This window comes from Mesoplodon bidens (genome assembly GCF_964165515.1).
Source record: "Mesoplodon bidens genome assembly, chromosome: 12".
NCBI classification, from domain to species: domain Eukaryota; kingdom Metazoa; phylum Chordata; class Mammalia; order Artiodactyla; family Ziphiidae; genus Mesoplodon; species Mesoplodon bidens.
The window spans coordinates 6642446-6661611 of record NC_138168.1 but is presented as its reverse complement, the minus strand read 5'-3'; the positions used below and the strand labels follow the sequence as shown (position 1 = coordinate 6661611).

The 19166-nt window shown below is 37.0% G+C and overlaps 1 protein-coding gene across 6 annotated transcripts in view; it reads left to right on the top strand.

The window, feature by feature from the left end:
* TTK (TTK protein kinase) overlaps window positions 1-19166 on the top strand; it is a 43272-nt gene that overhangs the window by 21586 nt on the left and 2520 nt on the right. For 4 of the 6 annotated variants that reach the window (XM_081250887.1, XM_081250885.1, XM_081250884.1 and 1 more), the window contains exons 12-21: window positions 1274-1410; window positions 2991-3117; window positions 6431-6523; window positions 10232-10389; window positions 10522-10673; window positions 12407-12531; window positions 13868-13948; window positions 16986-17162; window positions 18015-18099; window positions 18402-18499. In XM_081250887.1, the coding sequence (XP_081107013.1) occupies window positions 1274-1410; window positions 2991-3117; window positions 6431-6523; window positions 10232-10389; window positions 10522-10673; window positions 12407-12531; window positions 13868-13948; window positions 16986-17162; window positions 18015-18099; window positions 18402-18499 (1233 nt within the window). The remainder of the gene's footprint in view (window positions 1-1273; window positions 1411-2990; window positions 3118-6430; window positions 6524-10231; window positions 10390-10521; window positions 10674-12406; window positions 12532-13867; window positions 13949-16985; window positions 17163-18014; window positions 18100-18401; window positions 18500-19166) is intronic. The other 2 variants (XM_081250886.1, XM_081250883.1) reach the window with 1 other exon arrangement.

The window sequence follows — 19166 nt, the reverse complement described above, 5'->3', positions numbered from 1 at the left end:
TAGCTTCTTACCCCTATGTATCACTAGTCCTACACCTGGCCTCCAGATTCATAACTTCTTCCTCCCTCATGCCCATTTTCTTAATTTCACCTTAGCGACCCATTCCTATATTCTCAATTCTGATCTCCAAAATCTCAAATGCAAACCTCCCGGTCTATGAGGACAACCTTTCCACTTTCCTTGCTTAATAATCTTAACTATCACAGATTCTTAATACCATCCTGACCACTAATCCAGATATATATATATGAGGAAATCTTAAAGGAAGTGGAAAACTTACCCAGGAAAAGAGATGCAGTGGCCATGCTAGCTATCTTCAAAAACTCAAAGGATTGAAATGCAGAAAATAGTATAGATTTATCCACTGTGGATCTCTAGAGCCTAATGTGGACCCAGTGGGTTGAAATTATAATATAGAAGCTGATTTAACCTAAATATCTGTGAATACTTGCTAACAGCTAAAGCTGTCCCCAAATTGAAGTAGAGGTAGTGAGCGCTCACTAATAGCGTTCAAGCAAAATGTGGTTTGCAAGAGTTGGCAATCTTTTTCTGCAAAAGCTTAGTAAGCTTTGCAGGCCAGATGGTCACTGATGCAACTATTGAACTCCTTCATTATCTCATGAAAACAGTCATAGACAAGATGTAGACAAATAGACATTGCTGTGTTCCAATAAAAGTTTATTTACAAAAACAAGCAGCAGGCCAGATTCAGCCTACATGCTGTAATTTGTCAATCTCTACTGTAGACGATGTTCATTATTGCTTTGGGATTTGTATGAGATAAATTCTACAAGCTCTATGTCTTTTACAAGGGAGAAAGAAGAACACTAGATAGGTATTTGCCATTTCAAGTTTTGCTAAATAATTAGTATTTGCTCATTTTCCCTCCAAACATAAAAGTAGGGAGTGATTTTACTGATTAAAGAAAGACTAGTTTTCTGAAGCACAGAGTACTTATTTAGATTATAAAAGTTCAATGCTAGTGATAGTAGCCCTAATGGGAGAGGATATTAGATCCTGTTTTGTTAAACAATGCTGTGTACCTTTCCTCTACTTGTAGTCCCTTTGAGGAAAATATAACAGGCTTCAAAATTTAGAGTAAAAGAGCTGTACTAAAAAGTTATTGAAAGTCTGGAATACATATGTCTACCTATTTTAGTATGCTTTTGTATTTCATATGTTAATTTTCTTTTAGAAGTTATGTTTGTGAAACTGTTGAACAGGTGACCAATTTAAAAACCCGAAATCGTGATGTTTTTTAATTTTGGTCTAGCAGAAACAAACCAGTTTTGAGCAACCTGCCCTTTCGGTTTCAAAGCAGTCACCACCGATATCAACACCTAAATGGATTGACCCAAAATCTGTTTGTAAGACACCCAGCAACAGTGTCTTGGATGATTATATGAGCTGGTAATTACTTTTGGTTCTTTGCTTGGTACAATAGAAATAACATGGGCTTCGGGGCCAAACAGATCTGGAGGTGGATCCCGCTCTTTTACTTTAAAGACTTTCCAAATTCATATGATTTTTCTCAGCATCAGTTTTTTCATCTGTAAAAGGGGAGGGGAAGGTGGCTACGATATATTTTTAAGGATTGTAATGAAAGTCTCTGTCATATTGTAATCTGTACCTACTATATATACTCTATACTTTTTATACTTACCTATAGGCAGTACCTTTAAATACTCTAAGTATGCAAAACTTCTTGATAATCATGCATTGCCACATGGATAACTCTCTGTAATTGAGAGAGAAATTTTAAAGGTTAGCATTCTTAGAGCGGGTAAAGTGTGGATACATTACATAGCAAAGGAGGTGTTAACTGGAGTGTGATGGTCTCTGCCGGTGGTGCAGCTCATATAGTTCTGGTGGTGTTCAAGACCGGAGCGGCGGGCAGTGAGGGATGAGTGAAGAAGGTGGTCAGTGTTGACTGACAGGAAACACAAGGATATTGAAAAGCAAATCAATGGCATTTCTAAGAAAACAAAGAAAGGGATGTGGCATATCCTATAACGAGGGGCTATATTTTTAATGTCTTAGAGGATAACTGAAGTCCATGATGCCTTTTGCTTTCCATTTTCATAATGTAATCTTTGATCTTAATGAGAACTGGCCTTGGGGTTTTATAACCTAGTCTCTTTCCTACTTAATACAATCTTGCTATATATTACCTAATTTTATTATACTTAGAATATTTTAAAGAATGACAGCTAACTAAACTAGGTATATAGTTATTTCTTGTAAAACTATTTATTGTCAACAAATACTTGTAGAATTCCTTTGTGCCAAGCACCACTCTTGGTGTTGAGAATACAACAGTGAAAAAGACAAGCAAAGCACGAATGTGAGCTGAGCCACTTTATGCTCAAAGGCCAAACTCCTCGGATGTAATTGGCTTTCACATATTTCTAGGAGGCTGTGTAGAACATATTGTTAAGAAGCACTCATAGGGCTTCCCTGGTGGCGCAGTGGTTGAGAGTCCGCCTGCCGATGCAGGGGATACAGGTTCGTGCCCCGGTCCGGGAGGATCCCACGTGCCGCAGAGCGGCTGGGCCCGTGAGCCATGGCCGCTGAGCCTGCGCGTCCGGAGCCTGTGCTCCGCAACGGGAGAGGCCACAACAGTGAGAGGCCTGCGTACAACAACAACAACAACAAAAAGCACTCATAAAATCTGTGATCAGCCATAGACTGAGATTTGCCTTGGCTAAATTTTATAAAATAACCCCAACTCTATATTTTAAATGACATCTTACTTATTTTAATAAGGATTTCTTGTCTGGGGACAAAAAATTACTTTCAGAAAGAACTCCCCCAAAATGAAATTTCTGGTGATGGTGTATCTAGAATAAATAATTCAGATCTATTAGGAAAACTGATTTGGATTCTGTTTGATGTAACACATTTAAATGTATATCCACCATACAAAATATGAGTCAGAATCTTGTTTTCAAAGCTTTAATGTTTTAAATTTTGAAAAATATCTGTCCCAGTTTCAGGACTCCAGTTGTAAAGAACGACTTTCTACCTGCTTGTCAGTTGTCAACACCATATGGCCAACTTCCCTATTTCCAGCAGCAACAGCAGCAAATACCCGTTACTCCACTTCAAAATTTGCAGGTTTGATAAGCTTTATTTATAATGATACATGTTAAGGTATGATCAATTTCAAAGGTTTTATTTTTGCAGGATCTAGTTTTTAAGAATGGTGTTAAAGACTTCTTCATTCTTAGTCCCATTAAGCAAAACTCTTTTCTGATATTCTCATAAAGGTGCCTTATGACTTTGAGAGGTTAGTTATTGAAGAAGCTAATGAAGCTTTTTTCACTAACTAGCCCGAAGTATCTAGTTTGAGTAGCTAGATAAAATTTCTTTTGTAATCTAGTTTATTTTTTATTCTGTTTAACAATGTAAACCAGCTGTTAGTGAGCAGCTTCATTTCACTGGCTGATTATATACAAGTAAATTGTTAAGAATATCAGAATAGCAATGTGAGATACTACTAGAATATATTATAAAGTAGTTATTATAAAGTATTGCTAAGGTAAAAATTTTTTTGCTTGTAAGGTATTGCCATCTGGGAAAAAATTATTTAGAGACTCTCTCGACATCAATACTAAAATTTGTTTCTGGTAACTATCTGAAAAGCAGCTTAATATTGGTAGAAAGAATAGGCTTTGAAGGGAGACTGCCTGTCCTTGACTCTCTGGCCTCACTACTTACCAGCTATGTGACCTTTTACAAGTTAAATAAACTCTTGTGCTCATTTCATCATCTTTAAAATGGGGGTAATAAACCTATCTACCCCATAGGATGATTGTGAAGATTAAATTAGTTAATATATATGTAGTTCTTACAACAGAGCCTGGTGCTTAGTAAATAATAAAATGTAGCCGCAATTGTTGAAATAAAACAGCAAAAAAACCCGCAAATAAACCACAGGTGATTAACTGAACAAATCAAGAGATTAAAAAACTAGCCGACAGAAAGTAGAACAGTGGGTACCAGGGGCTAGAGGGAGAGAGGAATGGGGAGTTACTGTTTGAGGGGTGCAGGGTTTTTTCAGTATGAGATGATGAGAAGTCCTGGAGGTAGATGGTGGTAATGGTTGCACAACAGTGTGAAATGTACTCAACCCCACTGAAGAGTATACTTAAAAATAGTTAAAATGTTACACTTTATGTTATGTAAATTTTACCATAATTTTAAAAATAATGGAATAAAAAATTTAGCCAACAATAGATTATACTAACGGTGGAAAGAGGTAATAGTGTTGTGAGGACTGACTCAGCAGTATAACAAGTTATAAAGGCGACAGAGCAGGCTGATGAGGTTTGCCCATACGTTAATTCAAAAGACAGTCATTGAGCTCTTAGTCATGTCATGCCCTGTTTGAGCTGAACTCTAGAAGCCAAGGCAGACATGACCGAGTGAAGGGGTGAGGAGCCTTCTAGAAGAGGCCAGTGTCGGGAGGAAACTGAAAGAGGCCAGAGTGTGGCTAGAGCTCCCCAAGGGGCAGGGGTGACCCTGAGGGTTCTGCTGGGCCCTTTAAGTTTTGCCCCAAGAGGGATAGGAAGCCGTGGAACAGGTTGGAGAAGGGAAGGGAAGTGATCTTAGACTAAGCACGTTGCGGGATGTCCCGTGTAGGAAACTGAATGTCACGTCGGCATTGAATCAGAAATAGGTCAGAATTACTTTACCTAATAACTTTCAGCAGCTAGGGGGAAAGGCTATTGAACGGCTTCCTTTCCTCTCAGAAATTTTCAGTTTAAGTAGGAGAGGAAGCTCCAAAAGCAAGAGAGGGGAGGGAGCAGTGAAGAATTTCATGAAGTTACAACTCAATGACAAATAATGGGTACATGTTTCAAAGCCTAACACTTTCTTACAGAAAACATACTTCATGACTCAACAGTGTTGTTCAGCCCTAGATTAAAGAAATTAGAAACCTTATCTTTTATTTTTATTTTTTTAACACCTTTATTGGAGTATTATTGCTTTACAATGTTGTGTTAGTTTCCGCTGTATAACAAAGTGAATCAGCTATATGTATACATACATCCCCATATCCCCTCCCTATTGCGTCTCCGTCCCACGCTCCATATCCCACCCCTCTAGGTGGTCACAGAGCACCAAGCTGATCTCCCTGTGCTATGCGGCTGCTTCCCACTAGCTATCTATTTTACATTTGGTAGTGTACATATGTCCATGCCACTCTCTCACTTTGTCCCAGCTTACCCTTCCCCCTCCCCGTGTCCTCAGGTCCATTCTCTATGTCTGCGTCATTATTTCTGTCCTAAGTTCATCAGAACCATTTTTTTTTTTTAGGTTCCATATATATGTGTTATCATACGGTATTTGTTTTTCTCTTTCTGACTTTCTTCACTCTGTATGACACTCTAGGTCCATCCACCTCACTACAAATAACTCAATTTCATTTCTTTTTATGGCTGAGTAATATTCCATTTTATACATGTGCCACATTTTCTTTATCCATTCATCTGTCGATGGACACTTAGGTTGCTTCCATGTCCTGGCAATTGTAAATAGTGCTGCAATGAACATTGGGGCACATACATGACTGTTTTTGAATTATGAGAAGGCTTATCTTTTATGTTATGTAGAAGGAGAGCACGTGAGAAAGATTCTACCATTTGGGCTGTAAAGCAGGACTTAGTTGAATTGAGGTTTATTCAGACCTTGTTTCAACTTGGTTAATCAGCTAATCAGGCACTCTGTGTCTCCAGCTTCCTTGTCAGCTCAGAGTAAGTCCTCACACACTCCATCTGTTCAGAGCGTTTATAGGTCCACAGATGGTCTAGCATCAGTGAAGAGAGGGGAGGCGTATTGTATATAGTGCATTGGTTAAGAGTTTGCTGAGGAAGAGGCTCGAGTTCCAAATAAGCAGCTTGTTGAATATCACCCAGCATAAAGGGGGCATCACTAAAACCTGCACTTGTCTGATTGACTCGAACTCTTAGCACCTTGGCATGCTGCGTCCTTTATAATGTAATGCTCCAGGAGAAAAAAATATATAGATAAAGTTGTGTGTTTATATATGTTAAGTATGTAAGTAAAAAGGTTTGTGTAAGAAAAAAGAACAGGTAAGAAAGAATGAAAGCGATAGCTTGTGAGTTTGTGTGTTGGACAGTAAGAGGGTTTTTTTCCCCCTTAAATTTTCTATTTATGTATTATGTTAAGAAGTAAAGGCAAGTTGGAAGGGGAGACTTTGGAACTTTGCCTATATATTAATTTAATAAGTTTATTTTTTGACTAAAGTATGTAAATTGCTTCTTTAAAATATTGAAATATTGTGACATCTAATTAAGAGTTCAGATAATTTCAGAATTGGAAGCACTTCACTGTACTAAATGCAAGCTGGTTTCTCAGGCATGTTCTCTGAACATCTGAATCCTTATCTATTTTAATTATTTAGATTTCAGCATCCTCTTCAGCAAATGAATGCATTTCAGTTAACGGAAAAATATATTCCATACTGAAGCAGCTAGGAAGTGGAGGTTCAAGTAAGGTAGGTATCCTGAATATTTAAGGAATGGATAAAAATATTTTAAACTTTCCTCTCTTTGTCTTTTTACCTTTTGGGGCCTTTTTTCTTAACTTCTAGGGGCCCATATTTCCCTTGAGCCAGAAACTCCTTCTCATCCCCTTCTCCCATCCCCTCCCCCATCCCCTCCCCTCGACAAATGGCATATTTCTTTAGATCCACCTCTTAATTTCAGTTCCCTGCTCTTCCCTCCAGTGTCCTATGATTCCATATTTCTTCTCTAAATAACATTAACATTGACTTGGGGGTGGCAAATGACAGCTTCGTATTATCACCAGAGTCTTGCTAAAAGTGAGTCAGACTGTGATGTAAATAACTGCTATGCCTAGGATGATTCAGCAAGGTATTTGATTAATGGGTTTTGTTTTGTTTCGAGTTTTTCTTTTCAGAAACAGAATTTAGCAACACATGAATTTCTAGATTTGGAATAGATCATTTCCTAAATTTATCTGAGCTCTAAATGTATATGGTTCTAATTCTCTGGCTGGAAGGGATCTTGTATATGGTTCTAATTCTCTGGCTGGAAGGGATCTCAAGAGTTGTCTAAACTTCCCATCTTCAATTCTTCTCATTTTGTTCACTTAAGTCCACCTAAATCAGATTTTTACTTTTACCTTCATTATTCACCAAACAATTGTTATCAAAATCACTAATGATCTCCATGTTTTTTTTTTTTTTTTTTTTTTTTGTGGTACGCGGGCCTCTCACGGTTGTGGCCTCTCCCGTTGCGGAGCACAGGCTCCGGACGCACAGGCTCAGCGGCCATGGCTCACGGGCCCAGCCGCTCCGCGGCATGTGGGATCTTCCCGGACCAGGGCACGAACCCGTGTCCCCTGCATCGGCAGGTGGACTCTCAACCACTGCGCCACCAGGGATGCCCGACCTCCATGTTTTTGCCAAAACTAATTGTTAGCCTTGATTGTGGGTTACATAGCAATTGGAACAGTTGATTTTTCTTCCCTCACTGAAGCCTTTGTTCCCACTTGGCCTCTTTCAGCGTTCCTCCTCACCAGCGACCGTTCCTTCTCTGTCTTCCTCATATCCCTGATCTGAATGGTGCAAAGCCCTTGAGCTCAGTTCTTGGCCTCTTTTCTTCTCTCTCTAAACTCGCTCACTCCCTTGGTGTTCTCATCCAGTCTCGTGGTTTCATGTACCATGGACATGCTGACAATTCCCAAATTTATATTTCCAGCTCAAACTTCTCCTTTGAATTCCAGGCTTACGTATCCAATTTGACCGCTCAGCATCTCTTCTTGGGTGTCTATAGATACTCAAAACTTAATATGTCCCAAGCATAACTGTTGCTTCATAGTCTTTCCCATTTCAGTAAATGGCAGCTTCATTCTTCCAGTTACTGGGCCAAGCAGCCTGGGGTCATCACTGGTTCCACTTTCTCTCGACATTCACCCAGCCAGTCATCAGTCTTACTGGTTCTACCTCAAAGGCTATCCAGAATCTGACTATTCCTCACCACCTCCACTATTATCCCTTTGGCCAAAGTAGCCTCATCTTTTCACCTGAACTGTTACAGTTGCCTTCTAACTAGTCTCACTGACTCAGTCCTTGCTCTCCTGGTCTAGTTTAGCATAAGAGTCGATTTTCCTCGATACCCTCACATCTTTGCTCTGGTGTCTTCTCAATCAGGGCTTCCTTGACCCTATGCTCTAAAACCCCAGCTCCTACCTTCCAGTTGCCAGCGAGCTCCATTCCCCTCTCCTGCTTTATTTTTCTCTGTAGCTCACCTGCTAATGTGCTGTGTAATTTACTTATTTGGTTTTGTTGTTTGTGTCCCCTTGCACGTGAATGTGAGTTCCATCAGCGTAGGGATGTTTGTCTGATTTGTTCACCAATGTTTGCTCCGTTATCTAGAACAGTGGCTGGAAAAATAGCAAACACCGAAGCGTTTGTTGAATGAAAAGCCCTCCTCAGCTGTTTTGCTACTTTTAAGTTGTTAAGGATGATACATGAAACAAAGCCTGTTTGGTTCATTTTAAGTTTTATTATAATTTTTTAAGCCAGCTGACAATAACTAGACTTGCTTAACATGTCTTGTTAACTTATTATAATTAAGGTGTATACATTACCATGTTTAGCAATTGTTCGATAATATTAATTTCTTTTCTGTGTACATTTCCTTTGTTCTCTTCCTTGCCTTACATTTTAGGCGTGGGAATAAAAGGACAATGGAGTTGATTTCTACCAACATATTTATTTATTTAGTAGCATGTTTTCAGAAGATGTACAATAATCTTAACAGTGTTTTAAACATTTTTTCCTTGGAGGATAATGAAAATGTAAGCTTACTTAAGTCAAGGGCCAAGTGATAAAGCTATGACCGACCCATATTTTCTTAGTGCGATTGAATTATTATTTAATTATTATGATGGCGTTGACAAAATCATCACGCCTCAGGGAAAAGAGGGTAACATGCTTTATGAAACTAACATCGTTTATGCTCTGTCTATGCTAGAGTTTAGACAGTGACCAACTTATACCCTATTAAGAGCATTTAGAAAATTCACGGGGCTAGTGGGAATGTTCAAAACACTAACCTTTCTAGTTCTTCCATTACCTTTCCATGAAACTGGCAGATTCTAACTCTGACACTATAAGGCTGTTTGCCTCACACAAAATGGCTTTCTACTGTTTTAAAATTACTTTTCTTCCTTGCTACTTTCTGCCGCTTCTTGTCCTTTCACTGTTTTATGCCCCTCCTCCTCTAATTTGCTTTCTGTGCAAGTAAAACTACTAATACTTGGTTAGAGTTTTGTATTTAAAATGCAGGTAGCTAAGCTGTACCTGACAGACTCTGCTTATCAGTGCACTTGAAATGCATGAACCTCATCTACACTTTGGCTCTTTTCTCATTTCTTGCCAGTATCTGCTGGATAGTCATGGTTAATGGCTTTTAAATAAATGATGTTTTACTTCAGTGGGTGCAAGGAGATAAATGAATGTAATTTTTCTTGCTTACACTAGCATTTTGTATCTGAATTCTTGCATTTTAGAAGCCCATCCCTGTTGCACATTTGCTGAAAGTTAGACACATTAGCAGTGTTTTCAAAATGTACTATCTGCCTTATCAGTATTGCTTAGAAGTTGACTGTCATTATAGCCAGAGCAATTCGACCTGGACCTCAATATGCTTACAGGAACATCCTGTTCCTGTCAACTTGATTTTGAAAATTGGACCTGATCTACTTTTTACAGCCGAGTATACTGATAGCTTACAATTAGCACCTATTTTAAAATATTCTCTACCACATGAATGAAATTGTCAACTCCAGGCACAATGGAATAAACACCATTTGTGCAATGAATTAACTCTTTATTACAGCCCTTAGTCCTCCTTAGCATTTTTTAATGTCTTTTTCTTCAGGTTATTTCCCTGGTTGCAACATCTAACAGAGTGTTATGAATGTATATGAAATTTAAATTACCTTTCTTATATGTAGATAGGGCAACTACCTATGCCCATTGTCATAGGTAGTTGAGAATGCTCTGTTACTCTCCTAACATGTTTTTTTTTCCTTCTATACTCAAAATAAGCCCAGACATTTTAAATTCTTCACATCAATAATCCTTAATCTAAGATTTTATCTATTAATGTAGAAATATTGTGGCAGTATATAAATAGTGTATTCTAACCTTTTTCGTTTTTCTACTCTATAGGTATTTCAGGTGTTGAATGGAAAGAAACAGATACATGCTATAAAGTATGTGAACTTAGAAGAAGCAGATAGCCAAACAATTGATAGTTACCGGAATGAAATTGCTTATCTGAATAAACTACAACAACACAGTGATAAAATCATCCGACTTTATGATTAGTAAGAATTTTTTTTTTAACTTAAAAAGAAGACTTTTTTTGGCTTTAATTCTTAAGATAAATACTTTGTAAATCTTAGTAGTATAACCTAACCATTTATTGTTTTTTTGTTTTTGTTTGTTTTTAATGGCAGTGAAATCACAGATCAGTACATCTACATGGTAATGGAATGTGGAAATATTGATCTTAATACTTGGCTTAAAAAGAAAAAATCCATCAACCCATGGGAACGCAAGAGTTACTGGAAAAATATGTTGGAGGCAGTTCACACGATTCATCAACATGGTATTTTTTTTTTTTTTAATGATTGACTACAGATTTTCTCTTTTCCATCTGCCTGTTAGTCTTTTTTCTTTTTTAATTAATTATTTATTTATTTTTGGCTGTGTTGAGTCTTCGTTTCTGTGCGAGGGCTTTCTCTAGTTGCGGCGAGCGGGGGGCCACTCCTCATCGCGGTGCGCGGGCCTCTCACTGTCAAGGCCTCTCCCGTTGCGGAGCACAAGCTCCAGACGCACAGTCTCAGTAGTTGTGGCGCACGGGCCTAGTTGCTCCGCGGCACGTGGGATCCTCCCAGACCAGGGCCCGAACCCGTGTACCCTGCACTGGCAGGCAGACCCTCAACCACTGCACCACCAGGCAAGCCCATCAACATGGTATTTTAAAATCGCTTCATATGTAAAATTAAAATATTCATTAGTAGTGCTATGTTAGAGAAACACACCTATAATTTTAAGGTATTGGTTATTGGCACCTTTAGGCTAGATAAACTAAATATTTGGAAGTTTAATAAAGATGAAGAAACAAAACCATTTCTTTAAAATGCTGTTAACAGGGACTTCCCTTGGGGCGCAGTGGTTGAGAATCGCCTGCCAATGCACGGGACACGGGTTCCAGCCCTGGTCCGGGAAGATCCCACATGCCACGGAGCAACTGAGCCTGTGTGCCACAACTACTGAGTCCACATGCCGCAACTAATAAAACCCGTGTGCTCTAGGGCCCGTGCTCTGCAACAAGGGAAGCCACCGCAATGAGAAGCCCGCGCACTGCAACAAAGAGTAGCCCCCGCTTGCGGCAACTAGAGAAAGCCCGTGTGCAGCAACGAAGACCCAACATAGCCCAAAATAAATAAATTAATTTTAAAAAAGCCTGTTAATGAAAGGATGTAGTGCATGAACTCAAATCCCCACATCCATAAAGCATGCATAATACGAAATGTATCTTTGTCAGTATTAACATAGTCCATAATCCTGGGTCTCCAAATACTTGGATTATAGCAGATATGAGACTGGGGTTCAGGTATCCTAAAAATCTGAGATTTTTTTTCACTTATTCTCCTAGTTGTTTTGTATTGTGTACCTTGTATGGGAGTTGGTTTTACCTTTTTTTTTTTAACTGTTAGTCCTACATTCTGGGTTGGCTTTTACCTTACTTGGCCTTGGTTCTTTTTATGGCTTCTTTGCCTTTACCTTTTCCTTATTTTAAATAACTGATAATGTAGGTAATTGTAAATTGTCTCCTTGTGTCTCCCGTCCTGTAAGTTAAAAGATAATTCACCAGTGATCAAGATCAGGCTGTAGGGATGGATACGTCAGGAGCATTAGGGTCCTACCACCTGGCAGTGTAATTTACGGTGCTCTCTCGTGGGCAGTGAATCACAGTGGTTGTTAAGAGCATAAACTCTGAAGCCAGACTGCCTGGGTTCAACTCGTGACACTGTTACTTAGGCTGTGTGACCTTGAACAGATTGCTTAAACTCTGCCTTAGTTTCCTCAGCTAAAAGTGGGGATAATAATAGTACTTACCTCAGCATTGGTATGAGGGTTAAATGATTCAATACAAGCGACAAACTGCAAATAGCGCCTGGCACATAGCAAGTGCTGTATGTTTGTAGTATATATTAAAAATGAATATTTAATTTGATTGACTAAGTAAAGGAATCAACTCAGCAGATTGTGAAATTTTTTTGTACTTAGGATGTTTAACATGGTCTAATATTATAATGGATTTTTATTTTGAAGGTATTGTTCACAGTGATCTGAAACCTGCTAACTTTCTGATAGTTGATGGAATGCTAAAGCTAATTGATTTTGGAATTGCAAACCAAATGCAACCAGATACAACAAGTATTGTTAAAGACTCTCAGGTAATGAATGGCTGGTTACCACACAGTAGAGTTCTATTCCTTTTCACCTTTGAAGTATTATTTTGCTAATGAGGATTTTATTTTTCCTTACTTCATTTTTCAAAGGATTTGAAGCCTTTTTACAAGAACAGATACTATAACTATAAAAAACAAATTAATCACATGATTAAGACAATTTTAGTATAGAAAGTCAAGATCCAGTAGAAATATATCCAGCAATTTTGAATGATTTTCCTATAGCTGAGGTAGAGAAGCAGTAATACCTGCCTTGGAAATCATCTTGGTCATTATCTAAAATTCACCTGAAACTTTGTCTCAGTTTCCTGGTAGCAACCAAAGAGAGAATTGCAGTTTCATGTTTTTCATTGTCCATGAGGTAAAATTATTTCACTCTTCCAGAGAAGTAAAGCTTTCCCTATCACTTACATTTGAAAAAAATTCTTAATTGGGCCTTCATATTGGAAACACCATAATAAGTATACTCAACTGCATTTTTATAATAGGATATGCAATAGCAATCTTAATAAATTTGTCCCCATAAAAACTGAGGTGATGACAACCAAAGACTGACTAAAAATAATCCTGCTTGGAGCCAAGACAGTGTGTTCCATGTGTACAGATTTCTGATGTGGATCTTCCTTAATCCGAGCAGTAAAGCTGGATTCTTTTAGGAGTAGTTGGGCAGCGTGCCCTTCAAACAATTCTATTTGACAGTCGCTTCTTTCTATATCAAAAATATGGCTGAGCATTTAGTTGTAAATCAGCTTGATGATAGCGTCTATGGTAAGGCTCTAAAGTACAGGTATTCGGTGTTTGAAAGCAGAATCGTTTTAGAATAAAATGAATGCAGTGTAAGGTTGGCATACTCCTACTGTGGAAAATCTTGCCTAATGCAGACACCCATCTCATCTCTATTTGGACGTGGGCCCAGGGAGACAAAGCTGGATTTTTGGTTGGTTGTTTGGTTTATTTAAAAAAGTGTTCTGGGTCTATTCCAGCACAGAAATGAGCGATTGATCAATTCCTTCAAAGTTTATGGCCATTAATATAATTTTATCCTGGAAAGATTTATGGTTGCTGCCCACCATAATCATAGAAATAGCTCAGCATTCTGTAAGGAGTCAATTTTTTTTTATTATGAATCTAATTTATTTTGCTGGAATTGTGAAGAAATTTATGTCTTAATATTTTTGTCAGTTATTAGAGTTTCTCAAATATATTACTGAAACCTGTAACTATCCAAGTTGCCAAGAATCTGGCATTCGTGTTTTAAAAAATCTAAAGCAGAATGAAGTATTTTCATTGATTTCTGTGTTTTCTGTAATTTGGCAAGTAGGTTGGTACAGTTAATTATATGCCACCAGAAGCAATCAAAGATATGTCTTCCTCAAGAGAAAATGGGAAAGCCAAATCGAAGGTACTGTAAGGTTATTTATCCCATTTATCTGGCACAAATAGGGAATGGGCTAGTCTCTGAATGAACTTAACAGATAACTGAAAAGTTATTTCTTTAAGTTCTAAAACTCTTTAGGCCATTACAGAGACATTACAGAGACTTATTAAGCGAACTGTCATGGGATTCAGTTTCACTTTTCTTTGTTGATTTGAGATTGTTCTTTTAATACTGTGCTTTTAATATGGTGATACCTCACAATGTGCTCCTATAAGAAATGCACACAGGATGTTTTTTGAGTTTTAAAAATAAAGAAAAAAATAAGACTAAATTAGCTCTGATATGGGTACCTTAAATAACAGTGAACTGATGACCTTTGTTTCCTTTCTGATTCTTAAATTTTATTTACCATTTCTTTATTTGTTAATTTTCTGTTTCCAGGAACAACTCTAGTAGGTAATATTCCCAGGTACCTTCCCACTTTTCTTATTTCACTACCTCTGTGAGCCTTTGTGTTAGCCTGTTGGTGCCCCTTGCTGGGTCCATTCTGCCTGCCATGGTGCCTCTGGCTCCCGAGCTAATCCTTCTCTCTCTATACCAGTGTCTTCAAATGGATGCAAGCACACACTGCTGTGCAGTACCTGCGTTCAAGTCATAGATCTGCCTCTTTATCAACTGTCTTTGTGACTTAATTTGCCTAGTTTCTTCCTCTGTAAGTTAGGCTTGCACACAGTACCTATTTTAAAAGTAATTGAGGATTAAATGAGAAAGAATATAAAGCACTTAGTACATTGTCCAGCTTGAAACAATTGCTTAATAAATGTGCTTTCATTTACTAAATTATATTTTCCTTCCTAGGAAATTGTGGCTTCTAAATATCTTTTCAAATAACTGGCATAAAATTATGCCAAATAGTCTCTCTTATAAAAATTCTTTTTACACCTCTTTAGCTTCTCCTTTTCTTTTAATACTTAGATTTTTCTTTCTCTTTTTCTTGATTAGACTTGCCGTGGTTTTGTTAATTTTAAACAACCATTTATTAATTCTATTTTCATTTGTCCTCTAATTAATTTCTGCTTTTATCTTTGTTATTTATATTCCCTTTAGGTTTCTCCCCCCAGCTTCTGCATTTAAATAATTGCTAATTTAATTTTAGTATTCTTCCTTATAATTAAAACATTAAAACTGAATTTTACTTTGAGTTTTACTTTAGCTGCTCCTTCTAGGTTTTATGGTAGTGTTTCTTATTTTCATTAATTTCCAAAATTTCTAATTTCGGTTTTAAAATTGTTTCATTCTTTGTTACTTTAAAATAAAATTTACTTTGAACTGTATGTAGTGTTCAGATTCTTTTCAGTTATCAACTCAGTACTTAAATAGGTAGTGTTGGTCAATCTCAACTAGTGATTCTGAATAGAAGATAAATTTTTATCCCAACATGGGAGGTAATCCTTGTTATGGAAGAGCTCAAAGCCCCTCCCAGTCTCGCTCTGTTCTCAAATTGCTTTCCGGTAAACAGGCTTGGCCATCTGGGGCTCCTGTTCTGAGGTCTGTTGGGCCCATTCATTACTCCTCTCTCCTCTCTGCTTCATATGCCTCTACCACGCACGACCTGTGGCTGTGGGTAGTTTGTCTCCATTCACGTTCTGCTTTTATTGTAAATATTTTCCATATGTTTACGGTTTTGCTACCAGGCTGCTCTGTCTGTCTTATCTGGGGCTTTGGAGAGTTTGAAAACTACACGGCTACAGCCATTTTTCCAGAATCTGAAATTCTTCTTAATTCATGATTTAGTATTTAGAAATGGACTTAAATTTCCAAGTGGTTAAATTGGAGGAGGAGGAGGTTATTTTTTTATTAATTTTCAGTTTTCTTTGTGTTCAGATAACGGGATCTATTCTATCTGTCATGTTCTGAAAGGCGTGTTTAAATCTGCCCTCCTTCAAAGAATTTAATACAATTTTTGCTTTATATAGTTCTATTAAATGTGGTTTCAGTGCATAGAAGTTCATAACTGTCATCTCTTCTTGGTTGATTGTACCTTTTATCACTGCAAAATGGCTTTCTCTCTTCTGTTAGAAGCATTTTGCCATGTTCTCTTTTTCTAATATTAATATTGCTGTCTCTGCTTTCGTTTCCTTTTTTTTTTCTTTCTTGCATTTGGTTATAGATGTCCATTTCTTTTTTCCTTGTACCTTTCTGTGTCATTTGGTTTAGATTAATCCTTTGTGTAGAGCATGTGGTTACATTTTGTTTTAATGCATATTGAGTATCTTTTAAAAGAGGAATTTAGCCATTCTCATTTATTATGCTCACTTCTGTGTTTGGTTTTAATGTTCTTTTAAAAGTCAAAAACATAATTATGTTATAATATCACATTATTTCTAATGAGATTATTTAATACAAAGAACATTTAATAATAAGTAATATTTATTGAGTACTTACTATACCAGAAACTATTCTCTATGCTTACCCATATCTCATGGTTACATCATTTAAGGCACATGACAACGTACTTTTGTTATTTCTGTTTTAGAGATGAAGAAACAGAGATTTGTAGAATTACTAGCTAGTGATAAGACCAGGATTCAAGCCCAGCCCAGCCCAGTCTGGCTCTATAGTTTGTGTTCTTAAGTTTAGGATAGCTCAACTTAAAAACCCTTTTTAAAATCTATACATACTTATATATTATGAATTTATATAAAAACTTATTTTAACTCAGTAAGTTTGGGGAAAACAAGTAAATTTAAAATTTGCACTTAGGGTTTTTAGTTTTGTGTTTTCACAGGCTGACAAGAATGTAATATTTTGTTTCAGTTAAATATTTTCATTATGAGTTTGTTGAAAGATTTAAACTGAAGTTCATTTCTTTTGATAAAATAACCAAGTGTAATCAAAACTAGAAGAGGATGTTTTGTCATGAACGTAGTCTAACACTTGGACATTTATTGAGGTTTAGTTATGATTTTAAATATTAGGGTGTGTGTGTGTGTGTGTATAATATTTTAATTTTATGTTAAAATAACAGTAACTTCTTCTTTTTTTTTTTTTTTTAACTTAGATAAGCCCCAAAAGTGATGTTTGGTCCTTAGGTTGCATTTTGTACTATATGACTTACGGGAAAACACCATTTCAGCATATCATTAATCAGATTTCTAAATTACATGCCATAATTGACCCTAATCATGAAATTGAATTTCCTGATATTCCAGAGAAAGATCTTCAAGATGTGTTAAAGGTAACATTAATAGTATATACATATAGAAGAACTATATATATATATATATTTTTAAACTTTTTTCTTTTTTTTTTTTAAAATTATTTATTTATTTATTTATTTATTCATGGCTGTGTTGGCTCTTCGTTTCTGTGCGAGGGCTTTCTCTAGTTGTGGCACGTGGGGGCCACTCCTCATCGCGGTGCGCGGGCCTCTCACTATTGTGGCCTCTCTCATTGCAGAGCACAGGCTCCAGACGCGCACGCTCAGTAATTGTGGCTCACGGGGCTAGTTGCTCCGCGGCATGTGGGATCTTCCCAGACCAGGGCTCAAACCCATGTCCCCTGCATTGGCAGGCAGATTCTCAACCACTGCGCCACCAGGGAAGCCCAGAAGAACTATATTTCATGTAGTACTTAATTGTTTACTTAAAGAAATAGCTGAGGGAGTTCTCTGGCGGTCCAGTGGTTAGGACTCAGCACTTTCACTGCCATGGCCCGGGTTCAATCCCTGGTCAGGGAACTAAGATCCCACAAGCCGCATGGCACATCCAGAAAAGAAAAAAGAAAGAAAAAGAAATAGTTGAAATGATTGGAATTATGTAACTGGCTTAGATATAACTGAGAGGTCTGTTGAGAGGAATTGCTTACTGAGTTAGCTTTTAAAGATGTGTTAAGTTCACTTTCAAGGTTTTTAAAACTTATGAATACTTGGAGATTTTGCAAAAATGGCGTGTAAAATAATTTTGTCATTTCTAAGTAGGCTCTCTAGAAAGCAACTTCTGTAATATGATGCAGTCTGGGAAAATACTGTATCAATATTGCATAAGAAAACTTGCTTCGTTTTTAAAAAAATTTATCTTTATTTTTATAGTGTTGTTTAATAAGGGACCCTAAACAGAGGATATCCATTCCTGAGCTTCTGGCACATCCATATGTTCAGATTCAAACTCATCCAGGTACCTCTTTAAAAATAAGTTTATTACCAGATTGCTGATATAAACAGCCTTCTGGCTACTCTTTTCCTGCCTGCCTCCTTCCTTAAGGATATTCCTTAATGCTAAATACTAAAATAAATGAGATCACCTTTCTTTACCTGCTGGCATTCATTTTTACTTTTCCTAGGTAAGGGGCTATGATCAGTGATAAGTTACAAGAATGCCAGTTATTGTGCTTTTAAACAGAATACATATTTATATATGAACTTATGTTTTTCTTATTTGATACCAGTGTGCTATTGATTATATATATTATTTTACAGGTAACCAGATGGCTAAGGGAACCACTGAAGAAATGAAACATGTTCTGGGCCAACTTGTTGGCCTGAATTCTCCTAACTCCATTTTGAAAGCTGCTAAAGTATGTCTATTCTCTGTCTACACTAATTTTAATTGTTTTGTATAATTTAGTGAGTTACACACTTAAACAGGTAATGCAAAGGAAAGTTGTCCCAATCATCAGATCAGCTATGAAGTGTGTTTCTGTATTTAGATACTTAACATGTGCTTTTTGACAAATATAGATATATTTGATTTACATTCTTATTGTGCAGACAGCACAATTGAAAATGGATTGTCATATAAGGTGCATTGAAAAGACTGCTGTTGGGTCTCAACTGGAATAAATTCAATAAGGAATCTTAAATCAACACCATTTTTAACACAGCTTTTGAATTCATTTTTTTCTAGCCAACTTTATTTTTAAGCCATCATAGAGAAATCACAGTACTTGTCACATGTAATGACTTCTGTGAGGCTGTATATAGCAGTCAGTACATTTCTCAAAGCAAATGTCTCAGATCTGGTAGTCTCCCAATGCCTGTTTATATTTATACCATAATTTTTTGGATCTCACTGACATCAAACACCTAGTCATTTCCAGAACACTAGGTATGCTTATTGACTTTAGTTACTAGTTATATATTTCAGTTATAACACTATTGTAAAATTATGGGAGCTTAAACTAAAAACACTGTTAACTCTGTGGATAGGGATAACACCAATCTAAGATGTTAAGAACTTGGATA